Source organism: Pituophis catenifer, unplaced genomic scaffold (genome assembly GCF_029215685.1).
Source record: "Pituophis catenifer annectens isolate HBS135680 unplaced genomic scaffold, rPitCat1.0.hap2 SCAF_2, whole genome shotgun sequence".
NCBI lineage: Eukaryota > Metazoa > Chordata > Lepidosauria > Squamata > Colubridae > Pituophis > Pituophis catenifer.
In genome coordinates, this window is record NW_027256882.1 from 6135220 (window position 1) to 6148196 (window position 12977).

At 58.4% G+C, this 12977-nt stretch overlaps 1 protein-coding gene across 1 annotated transcript in view; it reads right to left on the minus strand.

The window, feature by feature from the left end:
• Positions 1-1466: 1466 nt before the first annotated feature.
• The window catches only part of COL11A2 (collagen type XI alpha 2 chain), a 39668-nt gene continuing 28157 nt past the window's right edge, over positions 1467-12977 (minus strand). Inside the window, 27 exon segments of the mRNA XM_070933321.1 lie at positions 1467-1637; positions 1916-2158; positions 2764-2832; positions 3441-3553; positions 4132-4405; positions 6520-6573; positions 6668-6703; positions 6786-6839; positions 6922-7029; positions 7139-7192; positions 7293-7346; positions 7567-7674; positions 8198-8251; positions 8597-8650; positions 8860-8913; positions 9012-9065; positions 9422-9529; positions 9891-9944; positions 10653-10706; positions 10797-10850; positions 10974-11027; positions 11106-11213; positions 11430-11483; positions 11589-11642; positions 11744-11851; positions 12002-12109; positions 12583-12636. Of these exon segments, the coding sequence (XP_070789422.1) occupies positions 1491-1637; positions 1916-2158; positions 2764-2832; positions 3441-3553; positions 4132-4405; positions 6520-6573; positions 6668-6703; positions 6786-6839; positions 6922-7029; positions 7139-7192; positions 7293-7346; positions 7567-7674; positions 8198-8251; positions 8597-8650; positions 8860-8913; positions 9012-9065; positions 9422-9529; positions 9891-9944; positions 10653-10706; positions 10797-10850; positions 10974-11027; positions 11106-11213; positions 11430-11483; positions 11589-11642; positions 11744-11851; positions 12002-12109; positions 12583-12636 (2340 nt within the window). The 3' untranslated portion in view covers positions 1467-1490.

Genomic DNA, 12977 nt, shown 5'->3' on the forward strand with positions numbered 1-12977 from the left:
GCACTGTCACAACGTAGTCATTAAACGAGCGGCTATAAGTTAACGACCAACTGTATTCCATTCTTATCCAGAGAGGTTTTGAGAAGACCCTCAATACAACATGTAAGTTTGTGGAACTCCCCACCACAAGATGCGATGATGGCGGCCTCCTTTCGATGGCATTGGCCCCTCCTTCCCTTCTCTCACATCAGCTGTGGTTCCACAGTCACACAACCCAAAAGCAGAAAAAGTGCTTCTGAAACAGGATGCAGCCCCTCTCTCAGGAATGTAGTGCGTTCCAAAACGGGGGTGTCCAACCTTGGCCCCTTTAAGACTTGTGGACTTCAACTCCCAGAATTCCCCAGCCAGCTGTGCTGGCTGGGGAATTCTGGGAATTGAAGTCCACAAGTCTTAAAGTGGCTATGGTTGGGCACCTCTGATGGTGGGACGGATCTGGGCAGGTGGGGAGGCATCATTGGCAGGAACCATCTGGGGGCCGCACCTGGCATTGAGGGACCTTCCCTTTAAAGCAGAGAAAGAGGAAGTGGGACACTCCCCCCCCCATCAGCAAAATATGGGCTGATCTGTCCAACATTCCTTATGTCAGCTCTTTCCAACCTGGTCATTGGTTGGTTGAACATTCAGCTGACCAATAGAAAATTCAATATATTTCTTTAAATTTCCTGCACCCAGAAGTGGGATCTCAAGCTCACGAAACTCCCCCCTCCCCCAACACACACACGCACATCCATTTTCAAGATTACAAATTTGCAGCAAGGAAAAAAAGGTTCTTTTTAATATTGATTCCATTAAATAATATAATTAATTTATTATTATTTTTTCTGTATAAAAACAAAATAAAATATATGGGTTCCTCTTTCTTCTTTGGACTTTTTTCTTCTTGCCAATTACTTTTGTGCGGGATAAAGGATGGGGGGAGGGGTGGACGGGGGTGGGGAGGGAGAGGAAGAAGAGAGAAATGGCTTGGGGGGGGGGGCTTCCTTGGACGACGTGGAAGCCCACCCCATTTCCAAGCCTGCCACCAAATTCAAGGGGAGGGGGGCAAGGCTGAAGTTGCCCTCCGTGGGGCCGGAAAGGGCTTAAGTAGGTGGGGCTCAGGTGGGGTTTAGTGGGGGGGGGGTGTCCATTGCTGACTAAGGACTCTGCTATTTGCGGGGGGGAGGGTCTCCATCAGCATGGATGGAAGGAACCACTGAAGCAGGATGAGGTCCATCTGAGGAGGGGGTCAGAGCCCTGTGGGGGATTTGGCAGGGAGGGGGGGGTTCAGTAGCATTGGGGAGGGGTGCAGAGAGGAGAGAATGTGGAGGGAGAACATTCCCATGACTGGTGAGTCCTCAGGAGGGGGGTGTCTCTGCGCCCCATCGATCTCCCAGTTGCTGGGCCACTGGCTGATCCTCCCCCCAACCCCGCCCCACCCATGCTCTCGGTTGTTTGGTGGGCACCAGGAAGATGGTCGTCCTCCTCCTGCCGGCTGCGCTGGGGTCTCTGCTCTAGCCAAGGAAGCAGGCGGCCCCCACCTCAAAGCCGAAGCGCTGCCCGGGCTCCCCAAAGTCCGTCAGGTGCACGTCCAGCAAAGGCAGGTGCTCTACTTGGGGGGTGTTGACCTCCAGGAGTGTCTCGCCGGATGCTTTCCGTGCCTGGGGAGGGAAGAGAAGGGTCACCGCTGGAGGCAGGTCACTGCCCCCCTCCCCAAAGAAAAGCCGGGAGCCCTGTCTTCCACCAGCCGTCCACCGGTCAGGAAGGTGGGAACGTCGTATCACCAGCACCCGATAGTGGGAGAAATTGAGGCATCTAAGAACCCCCAGAATCCATCCAGGTGAGGAGGGAAGGGGCAAGGCCTTCCATCCTGCCCTCTCTGAGTAGGGAGTCTTGTCCTCCGCCCTCCCTTGCGGTTGTTCCCCTCCCGGGTGCTCACCGCACAGCCGTCCACCAGGGCCTTGACGTAGGGGCTGTTGTCGTAGCTCAGGTCGTCCTCGTTGGCGCCCCGGAAACGCAGGGCCTGCTGGTAACCCTCCAAGGCGGGGGACCCCGAGCTGTGCCAGGCGAGCGAGTGCTGGCAGTGGTAGGTGAAGTTCTGGCGGGCAGAGGTGCTCAGCAGGCGCAGGAAGGAGAGCTGCACCACGCCCAGCGGGCGGCCATCTGCGTCCACGTAGGAGAACTGGGGAGGGACCGGGGAGGAGGAGGAGGTGAGGATCTTGGGGGTGGGGTGACTGCTCTCCTAAGCGGGAGGGTGGGCTAGATGGCCTTCAGGGGTTTCTGTCACTCCTCCACCTCACTGCACAGATCCCTTTGCACAGCCCTGGGGAACCACGTTGACTGTGTTGGTGTCCCTATCCAGCATCAAGCAAGGGTTGCGTTCACACAACTCATCAAGTTCCAAGAAAAATGAAGTCAATTGCCCCCAACACACACACACACATACACACACACACACACACACACACACACACACAGAGAGAGAGAGTCACCCCTCCCAGGCTTGGCAAGTTTCACCAAAGTCACTCCAGCTCCTTGGGAATGCAATTTGGGGTGTTGCGTGAATGCAGCACAAGGACTGAGCCGCTGAGTGGCCACCACAGTTGGCAGTGCATTACAGAAGGAGGATTTCCTTTGTGGTCAGGCACCCCTCCAGCCCAGGAATCCTGGGATCGGCGCCCTCTTTGCTGCGTGTCTTTCCAACACCCTCCAGGAGGAGAGATTCAGGTGAATGACCGAGGAGGAGGACCCACTGCAGCCACCCCGCCCTCCAGCCAGGGGACTCACCCGACGGCCCTTCTGGAAGTGGCTGAACCACCTTGGGGGCGTCTCCTCCTCCCACGCAGCCATTGGCACCTGCAAACGGAGGTGGGGCTCAGGAAATTGGGGGTCTTTCTTGAGCCAGGAGGGGCCGAAGGAAGCTCTTTCTGACCCGGAGAGAGAGGGGGGCACCCAAGAGCAGCGGGGCCTTGTTCTGGCTGGCCCCAAAGGCAAATTCTGCCCCTTGGCTTTCTAAAGGGGTCCACACCCCCCCCCCCACCCGAGGGCTTGATCCATGAGGCTGAGACCCACGGCCACCCTGCCCCATTCAAAGGCGTCCTGGTCTTCACAGGGCCAGGCCTGGTTAGTACCTGGATGGGAGACCAAGAGGCAACCACAGAACTGCAGCCTCGGCCGGAAGAGGCTCGTGGCGAAACCCTTCACCCTGAAACGCAGCCTCTGCCCGCTGCCCGGACAGGCTGTGCCCACCACGGCCACTTGGAGCAACATAGGGGTGCCCAAACTAGGTGCTCTCCCACTCTAGGAGGGTCAGCCTAACATTGCCAGGAGTGCCACCTTCCCTATGTCAGGACCCATCCTCATTTTCATAAACTGCCCAGCCCCAAATGGCAGAAATGGGGACATCGGTTTTCAGCATTTGCTTGGGGGGGGCAGCAGGCTCCCTCCCAGGGCCCCCTCCTCACCTCTCGAGACTCCCAGCTGGGGAACACACAGGTTTCGCCCTCCGCCGTGAAGTTGCAATAGACCTTGAAGGAGTCGCGGGAACAGCCCTGATTGGGGTCGATCCAGTATTCGCCTGGGAGGAAGGAAGGGCCAAAATTCCCCACTGAGCCTTTAGTTGGGGGGGAGGCGTCCCATGACTCCAGTGGCCCCTTTGCAAACCCATCCCCCACCTCCCCCAAAAAGACAGGGCGCCGTTTGATGGTGGTGATTTGGGGTGTATATATTCCCCCCCCAGGATTTCCTGTTTGGCTTCCAGAGGTGCCCCAGAGGTCTTACGGGGAGAACCCTGGGTGGGGTCCAGGCACGGAGGAGGTGGGGGAGACAGATCTGAGGACCTGGGGCTGCCCCCCTCCTCTGCTGGCAAAGGCTGCTGGGTGTTGTAGTTAGTCCAGCAGCTTCCAGGTTTGTCAAAGGCCCCAGCGGCTGTCCCGTCAATGTAGTCCATGGCACAATGCCCCCCCCACCCCCAGGACAGAAGCCTCTCAGGAGGGGGGATCCGGGAATCGCCCTGGGGGAAGCAAGCAGCCTTTTTTTCCAGAAGAGACCGGACAGCTGTTTGTCTGAAAGGGCTTAGGGTTTCCCGCTCGGGCAGGAGGTTGGGCTAGAAGACCTCAGATGTCCCTTTCAGCTCTGTTATCCTGTTACACCCACCGTCGGGCAGTTCAGGCTGGCTCAGCCGGAGGTCCTGGCAGGTGCGGGCAGGGCTGTCCTGGGTGCCCAGAGGCTTCCGCATCCCCTCGATCTCCTGGCGGAGGGACTCCAGGGAGCCGTAGATTTCCTCCACGCGCCGGGAGGCCGGCTGCCCCGCTGCCCCGTCGGCCGCCATCTCCTCCTCCTCCTCCACCAGCCGGCTTCCGTCCACTGAGCGCCGGCTCTTCTTGTGGCGCTGGATGGGCAGCGGCTGGATGGCCTCGCCCGGCGGACCCTGCCCAAGAAGTTACGCCCATTCACACAACACTCCAGGCTCCCGTGGGACACCTCAAGCAGGTTGGAGCCACCCGGCGAGTCCTCACTTTACGAACACAATGGAGCCCAAATGTATGTTGCTAAGTGAGATGTTTGTTGAGTTTTGCCCCGTTATGACTTTTCTCGCCGCAGTTGTTAAGTGAATCACCGCACTTGATAAGTTAGCAACATGATTGTTAAGGGAATCCGGCTTTGGCTCGTCAGTGGTGAAATCTGAACCCGTTTACTACCGCATTCCTGGCTGCGCACGCGCAGTGCGCACCATGCACCAAATGCGAGGTGCTCACACGCAGTGCAGGCCAAAAGGAGGCAGGCAATAAGTAGAACAACACGCGAGGGGGGGGATGATCAGCTCTGGCATACAATCTTTTTTTTTACTTCTAAAAGCATTGCTATTAAAAGTTTTTAAAAAGCCTCTGAGGATCGCATTGCTCAGCTGGGATCATCAGAGGCTTTTTTTTTCTTTTAAAAGAAAAAAAAAGCCTCTGACGATCAGGCAACTCAGCTGGGATCGTCAGAGCCTTTTAAAAGCATTTTAAAAATGCTTTTAAAAGTTTTTAAAAAAGCCTCTGATGATCGCGCGTCTCAGTTGGGCAAGGGCTGGGGAGGGGCATGGATTTTTGCTACCGGTTTTCCAAATCACCCACTGCCATCGCTACCGGATTGGGTGATCTGGTCCGAACCGGGAGCATTTCACCCCTGGATCATGTGATCCCGGACGCTGCGATCATTATAAATGGGAGTCAGTTGCCAATTGCCTGAATTTTGATCATGTGACCATGCAACGGTCGTAAGTGTGAAAAATGGTCCTGAGTCACTTTTTTCAGTGATGTTGTTGTAAGTTGAGGACTCCCTGTATCTTGCCTGAACCCAGGCAACAGCTGGGTTGCGAAAATGGTGTGAACCAGGTCAAAAGTCGCTTTGGATTAAAGGTGGTGTTAAAGGCAGGGGTGAAATATAAAATTTGTTACTACTGGTTCTGTGGGCGTGGCTTGGTGGGGGGGTGTAATGTGACTGGGTGGGCGTGGCCAACTTTTTTTATTTTAAACTTTTCAAAGCATTTTTTCTAATGCTTTGAAAAGCCTCTGCCAATCAGGCAACTCAGCTGGGATCGTCAGAGAAGCTTTTTAAAGCATTTTTTTAACCACCTCTTCCGCCAAGAGGTTGCAGAAAAAAATGCTTTGAAAAGCCTCTGACGATCCCAGCTGAGCTGCACAATCATCAGAGGTTTGGTTTTTTTTACTTTTAAAAGCATTTTTTCGTCGGAAGAGGTTGTAGAAAAAATGCTTTTAAAAGTAAAAAAAAAAAAAAAAGCCTCTGATGATCGTGCGGCTCAGCTGGGCATGGAGGTGGGGGGGGCGCAGGGATTTTTGCTACCGGTTCTCCGAACCACCCACCACCATCACTACCGGATTGGGCGATCCGGTCCGAACCAGGAGCATTTCACCCCTGATTAAAGGTATTCCTCGAGTTATAACACTTCATTTGACCATTTGAAGTTGTAACGGCCCTAAAAATGTGACATTTTTCACATTTACAGCTGTCACAGATCCCCGTGGTCACATGATCAAAATACAGACACATGGCAACTGACTCATATTTATGACAGTTGTCGTTTCCCGGGGTCACATGATCCCCTTTGCCACCTTCTGACCAGCAGAGCCAACCAGGAAGCCAGACTCACTTAACGACCGTGTGACTAAGTTAACAACTGCAGTGATTCACTTAAGGACGGTGGCAAGGAAGGTTGTAAAATGGGGCAAAACTCAGTTAACATCTGTCTCAGTTAGCAATGGACATTTGGTCATAAGTCGAGGACTTCCCATATGTACATTTAAAAAATAAAATAATCAGATAATCCAATGAACTCTTTGGCCAGGATCTATTCTCAGCCTTTGAAGTGCTCCCAGGGCCTTATTCTTATTCTTATTCCTGCTATTTTAAATATTTTAGGAAACTTTTTAAGGCAGATTTGGAAAAACTGGGGCTAAAAACAAAGAAAGGCACCTCCCAGCCCTCTCCTGGATCTCCTCTGCCAAGGGGAAACTGAGGCAGGGTGGAGTCGGATCTTACCGGCTTCCCAGGGGGCCCGGTAACACCTCGTTGTCCTTTGGGTCCAGCTTCACCCTGGAATCAAATCGCCAAGAGGTTAGTCCTCAAGGAGAGACTTTCCTCCCTTTTCTCTCTCCCCCCCCTCGCTCCTCCCACCCCCGAAGCTCACCGTGGCTCCTTTGGCGCCCTGAGGACCGGGAGACCCCTGAAAGAGAAGGCGAGAGTTGGGGGTCTCTGTTCAGGAGGCGTAAGGGGGCTCAGGGGTGGGGGGGTCAGGTGCTACTCACAGGAAGTCCAGGGGGCCCCGCGGGGCCAAGAGGGCCCGTCGGTCCAGGGATGCCCTGCAGGGAGAGAGCCACGGGGAGTTAAACTGCTCCCTGCCCCTTAAGCCCCCTCCCAAGCCCCCCTCCCCCCAGCACTTACAGTCTCTCCTTTAAGACCCCCACTCCCTGAGGGGCCAGGGGCCCCTCGGTCCCCTTTGTCTCCTTGCTCTCCGGCCGGTCCAATCAAGCCGATGAGTCCCGGGTGGCCCTGTGGGGAGACAGAGGGGGGGGTCAGCAGGTGGGGGGCTCCCTCCCCTTCCCCAGAAGGCTGCTCACCCGGGGCGAGGGCCAAACCCAGCTCGCCTGGCCCCTCCTACCTTCTCTCCTTTGGGGCCCGTCTCTCCCTTCAGGCCAGGCAGTCCAGGGGGGCCCTGCGGGAAGAAACACCCCAAGGAAGCTTAAGCACCTCCGGTGGCTGACATCCCCCCTACCCACCCATTTGGTCCCTCCCCCCAAAGGGTGGCTACTCACCGTAGGCCCTGGGGGCCCAGCCTGGCCCGTGGCCCCTGGTTTGCCTTGCGCCCCCTGCAAGAGGCCAAAGACCGAGAGTTGAATGTCGGCCCCCCTTCAGGGAGGGAATTGGGGCTGCCTGCTGACCCCTAAGACCTCGGACACACGCCCCATCCTCCAAGGGTCCATGATTCTGAAAGGGGCTCCCTTTGGCCCCCCCAACCTTCCCGGCCTCCTACCCCCAGCATGAGCCGGACAGCCCCCCAAGCAACGAGGCAGCTCCTCCCCCTCTTACCACAGATCCAGGGACGCCTCTCAAGCCCTCCGTGCCGGGTTTTCCAGGTGTCCCTTGGGGCCCCACGGCCCCCGTTTTGCCAGGGGGCCCGAGGACTCCCGATTCTCCCTGGAGAGGGCAGAGTTAGGGTGGGATAATGGTCAGACTGAGGGAAGAAAGCGCCCGTAGGAGAGGAGAGGGCTTAGCTTGGCTCCTTCCAGCTTTGATGGGGTTGGATTGGATGACCTCTAAGGTCCCCCCACACTCGCACACCCTGCGATGCCCACTCAGGATGGAGTCCCCTTCAGCTTCTGGTCCAGAGGGAGGCACCAGCAGAGCACCAGCTGAGAGGGCCAGCGCAGCCTGGGCAGGCCCCCTCCCCAAATTCTGGGGCCCAAGAAGAGGACTGGGAGCCCCTGCTCAATACCAGCCTTGCCCCCTTCGCTGCAGTTGGGACCCCCATCCTTCCTGACCTCTCATCTCCCCCCTCCCTTTTCTGCCTGGAAAAGACCCTTCAGTGAGGAGTAAAGGCCCCTTGCCAGGGAGGGGAGGGGGAGGGAGTCTGTTTTAGCTGCCATCCAGAAGGCCCAGCCCAGCCCCCCTCCTTCTAGTGGGCGTGGTGACCTCCCCACCCAGAGGAAGCCCCACTCACCTTCTTGCCCTTCACCCCCTGCCGTCCCTCAGGGCCGGGGGATCCAGCGGGGCCCTGCAGGGGAGAAAGAAGATTCCGTTGATTGGGTCGGGGGTCTTTGCCCCTCTGGAGAGATGGGGCTGGGCGGAAACAGGGGCCAGTGCAGTCCAGAGACCTTGTTCTCAAGAAGGGAGGGGGCTTTTCTTGGCCCCCTGCAGTTGAAGGAGTGGGGGGAGGACACCGTGCTTTGACCCCAGAGGAGAAGTGGTCCCCGAGTCCGGATTTTGGGGGTGGTCTTTTGCTGGGGGCCTTGGATGGGCCCTGGCTGCCTTTCTCTTCCCCTTGTCCTGTGACTCCCAATCCCAGGTCCCTGTGCAGGACATCTCCTGCCCACCCCAATGAGGTGGGCCCCCAACTTACTCTCTTCCCGAGTGGCCCAGGGGGACCAGCCTCACCCGATGGCCCCGGAGACCCCTGGAAATGAAGGAGAGCGGTTAGGGACACAGACAGGAGCTTCAGGGCAGAAGCAGGAGGCCACCGAGGGGGGTGTAGTGGGAAGCCATGGGGCAGAGGTGGCCCGCTTCCTGCTGGAAAGTGGGCAGGGGGCTTCGACCCAGCCACATCCCAGATAGTGTCTAAAGTTAACCCCCCCACCCCCACCCCCCACCCCCGCAAATGCTCACCGCCTCTCCGGGTTCACCGTTTTCTCCTTGCTCGCCTTTGGCTCCGTCTTGGCCCTGTGGGGAAAGGCACATGGGTCTGGTGGTCTTTTGGCCTTAGTGGAGGGCAGGCTCAGAGAGGGAGGGCCCAGCCATGAGGGGAGGGTCATACTCACCCGGGGCCCGATTCCTCCAGGGGGTCCGGGGTCTCCAGGGAAGCCAACCGGGCCCTGTGCCCAGAGAAAAGTCAAAGGTCACCAGAGTCTGGCTTCCCATTTGTCTCCACTCCCCCCCCCCCCAGATAAATATTGAATTCAGCACTTTTCATCCTCAACTAACCCTTAGATTCCCCCCACACACACAAAAAAACCACCAGATTTTGCCAATACTTGGACAAAACAGGCCATTGCGTCAGCTTTATTCACCAATAAATTGGCTACACCAACGTTCCCTGACCCCATACTACAAATCCCATCTCTTATCTGGTTCTGGGATTACTGGGGTTTGTAGTCTACATGAGTCCAGAGTGGGGGAGGCAGACTTCCTCCTCCCCACCCACCCCTCTCATTTCTGCAGTTTCCCTTACCGGGTTCCCCTTGGGCCCATCGTCCCCAACGGGGCCTCTCCCTCCGGGGGGTCCAGCCACACCAGCGCTTCCGGCTTCCCCTTTCTCTCCTTGCTCACCCCGCGGGCCCTGAGGAGAGAGGAGGGGCTATTAGAGTTGAGGAGCTGACACGGAGCCTCCAGATGCAGGGGCAGTATACCGTTCAACACGCAGGAAGTGGAAAACAGGGCACCCTGCTGCACCAAAGCCCTTCTTAAGCCTTCCACTGGGGGGAGGCAGCCAGGCCATATTGGGGGGGGGATCTGTGGTACCCGGGCTCAGGGGCACGGGGTGGCCCACTTTCCCACCCTGATGTGCAGGAGGGTGTGCAAAGCCTGCTCCACGTGGGACCCGGGGCCACGGAGCTCTGCTCTGGTGCCAAGGGGCAGGAGGAGGAGAAGAGAGGTCCAGGGGGGCACAGCAATCGTGGGGGCAGAAGAAAGAGACGCACCTTTGGGCCGGACTCTCCGGGGACTCCGGGTCCACCCTGCTCTCCTGATTCGCCCTGGGATGGGAGAAGGGAGGTTAGTGGATCAGGCCCCCCTGATTTTGCCTCCTGACCCTCCAAAGTTCCGGGGAGTCGGCTGATGGCGGACAACCGTTTGGTTCCTGGGACACGGTGATCCCAACGATATTCTTGATACAACTAAGGAAAGCTGCCTTTGGCCCTGAAGTGGCCCTCCCAGGAGGGCGGGAACTCTCCCTGCTGTGGTTGGGGATGATGGGAGCAATGGTCCAGCCCGGCTGGACAAGCAAAGGTTGCGAGAGCTGATCCGTCTAAGAGGGCAGCTGCAAAATTTCCAGCTTTGCAAACGAGCGGGGCGGCAGACGGGGGGGGTGTTCCACGCGAGCAGCGGATGAGTGTGCGTGTGAATAGCTCCATTTGTGTGAGTGGCAAGTACGTGTGCCCACTGCTCACACAAATGGAGCTGCGTGTGTGCACTTGCAATCTCGCCTGTTGCACACGCCCAACGCTTCTGCGGCCTGGTTCTGAATGGGCTGCGGCTCAGGGATTGGGGGGCCCTGGTCTAAGGGGTCTCAGTGTCCCCCACAGGAGAGGAAGGATTCTGTGCAGAGAGAGCCACGAGGACCATGGCCAAGATCCACCTCTGATGTGAGATCCTCCTAAGGAGCTTGGGAAACCCCCACCTCTGGGCCTCCCCCCAAATACCACGCACTGCCCTCCGCCAAGCATCCCCCAGAACCCACTTACTTTTTGTCCCGGTGGCCCCTCGTTTCCGATCCCTCCTGGGGGGCCTTGCGGACCCTGTGGGAAAAAGAGATCCAACCGGGCTCAGCCCTGGCAATCCATTGAGGGAAGGAATCAAATGGAGAAGAGGGTGGGAGACACACTCACGCTAGCTCCGGAGGGCCCAGCTGGGCCTCGTGGTCCCGGGGGTCCCGGGGGTCCCTGCAAGAAAATACTGATGAGCGTCCACATCTCACTTCTTGACAACAGAGCTGGGTAGGAGCCACATGGAGGGGGTCTGGGGGTCTGGGAGGGATTCCCCTTGAGGAAGGCAGTGGCACTTACCAGGGGTCCCCCATCTCCGGTCTCCCCCTTTTCCCCAGATGGTCCAGGCAGCCCCTGTCGAGAAAGAGTGGGTGAGTGGCGTCCGGCTCATCAGTGGGCAGCAGGGTGACACTTGCCACGGCCGTCTGTTACCTGTAAGCCAATCGGTCCTGGTGCCCCATTGAATCCTCGGATGCCATCGTCCCCCTTCGTCCCAAAAGGGCCCTGGGAGCCCCTCGCACCAGGCTCACCATCCGCACCCTAAAGGCAGCATAGAAAGAGGCAGTCGGAGAGCTGGTACCCAAAGGAGAGCCAAACCCAGATCTCCTCGCCCCCCTCCTGCCCATTTCAAGGGGGAGGGTCTCCACAGAGGGGCTCCTCGCCTTACTCCAGAGACCCCCAAGGGATGGCACCCGGAGGACCAGAGGTACGACCGGAAACGAGGTGGGCCACCCGTGGAACCCCGTGGATACTTACCGCAGCACCCGGCTGCCCAAGAGAACCGAGGGAGCCTGGGGGCCCGGGGGGACCCTGCAGGAGGAAGAGGAGTTTATCACCTGGGCAACAAGCAGAGTCACAGCCGCAGAGCCGGCTCCCTCCGCCCCACTGCGACTCCAGCGCAGGGGTTCAGCTTACCTGCTCGCCTTTGCCGCCTTTGGGCCCTTTGCGACCTGGGTCCCCCACTTCTCCCTGCAGAGGCAAAGAAAAGGCAGAGAGTACGAAGGCTCAGCCCAGGGAAGGGGGGGGCAGGACGGGGACGCACCCACCGGGTCAACCCACCAACCACTCACCTTATCACCATCCTCACCCGGGCCCCCATGTGGTCCTGCAGGGCCCGGCAGCCCAATGGGGCCCTGGGCACCGTCACGACCAGCGGGGCCAAGGGGCCCTTTTTCACCCTGGGGGAGAAGAGGGAAACTTAGACTGAGAGGATGGAGTCCCCCCCTCCGCTAGCTCCCCCTCCCCCTCCCCTGTAGACCCTCAACCTCAGCTCCTCAGTGTCCCCTCCGTCTCCCCAACACCACCACAAGGCATCTGCCTCTACTCACAGGCACGCCCTTCTCTCCAGCCGGTCCGTGTGGCCCCTGGGGGCCAGGTCTGCCTGGGGGCCCAATGGGGCCTCCTGATCCTGAGGGACCCTTCTCTCCAGGAGATCCCTGGAAGGAGAAAGAAAATGTTGGTCAGTCCCAGCCTCCACACGACGGGCAGAAATAGAGAGGCAGGAGATTTCCACGCTGACCCTGCCTCTCACTCTAAAGCCCATCCTCCCCAGCCAGCGAAGGAGGCTGGGACCAGGCAGACGGTAGGGACCAAAAGCTTGGAAATCTTCTACTGGGAGAGTTCAAGGCAGTGAGTGGGGGAGTTGTCTCCTTCTTTCCTCTGGGCCCCTCATGGGGGAGGGGGGGCTGAGGCTGGATCCCTCCCTCCCTTTCTCCTTCCCACCGCAGCCCCCTGGCCTTGTGGGGGCAGTGGGGATGGTTGGGGGGTGTCTGTTAAGGAAGCAGCCCAGCGCAGGTCCAGAAGGATCTGGAGATTTCGATTTCCGATTGTATCAGGAGGTCGTGATCCAGTAAGATCGGGCTACAACCGGATCCCTGGGTGACTGGAAGGGAGGGGCCAAAATACTCACCGCTGGTCCTGGGGGGCCGGCAGGTCCCTCATTGCCTTTCAGTCCAGAGGCCCCCTGCTCAGGAAGAGAAGAGGCTTAGCCGGCCCACCTCCCCTCGATGGCTTTCCCCCAGATGGACGAGGGGGACCAAAATCCCACCCAAGCCCTCAAGACCCCCTCTCTCCCGCCTTCCACTTCCCCCCAACCCTCAGGTCTGGACTGGGGGGGGGAGGTCTTCCCATTCCTGACCAATTTTGGCCGTTTCAAAGAGTGACCAGCTCTGTTGCTTCGGGAGCCACAGAAGGATGCTGTCCTTAGGGCCACGGGCCCCTGGAGCAGGGCCCCAACTCGGGAGAGGGTGGGCCCTTTTGAGCACCCCCAAACAGACGGGTAGCTGTTGACCCCAACAGAAGCTG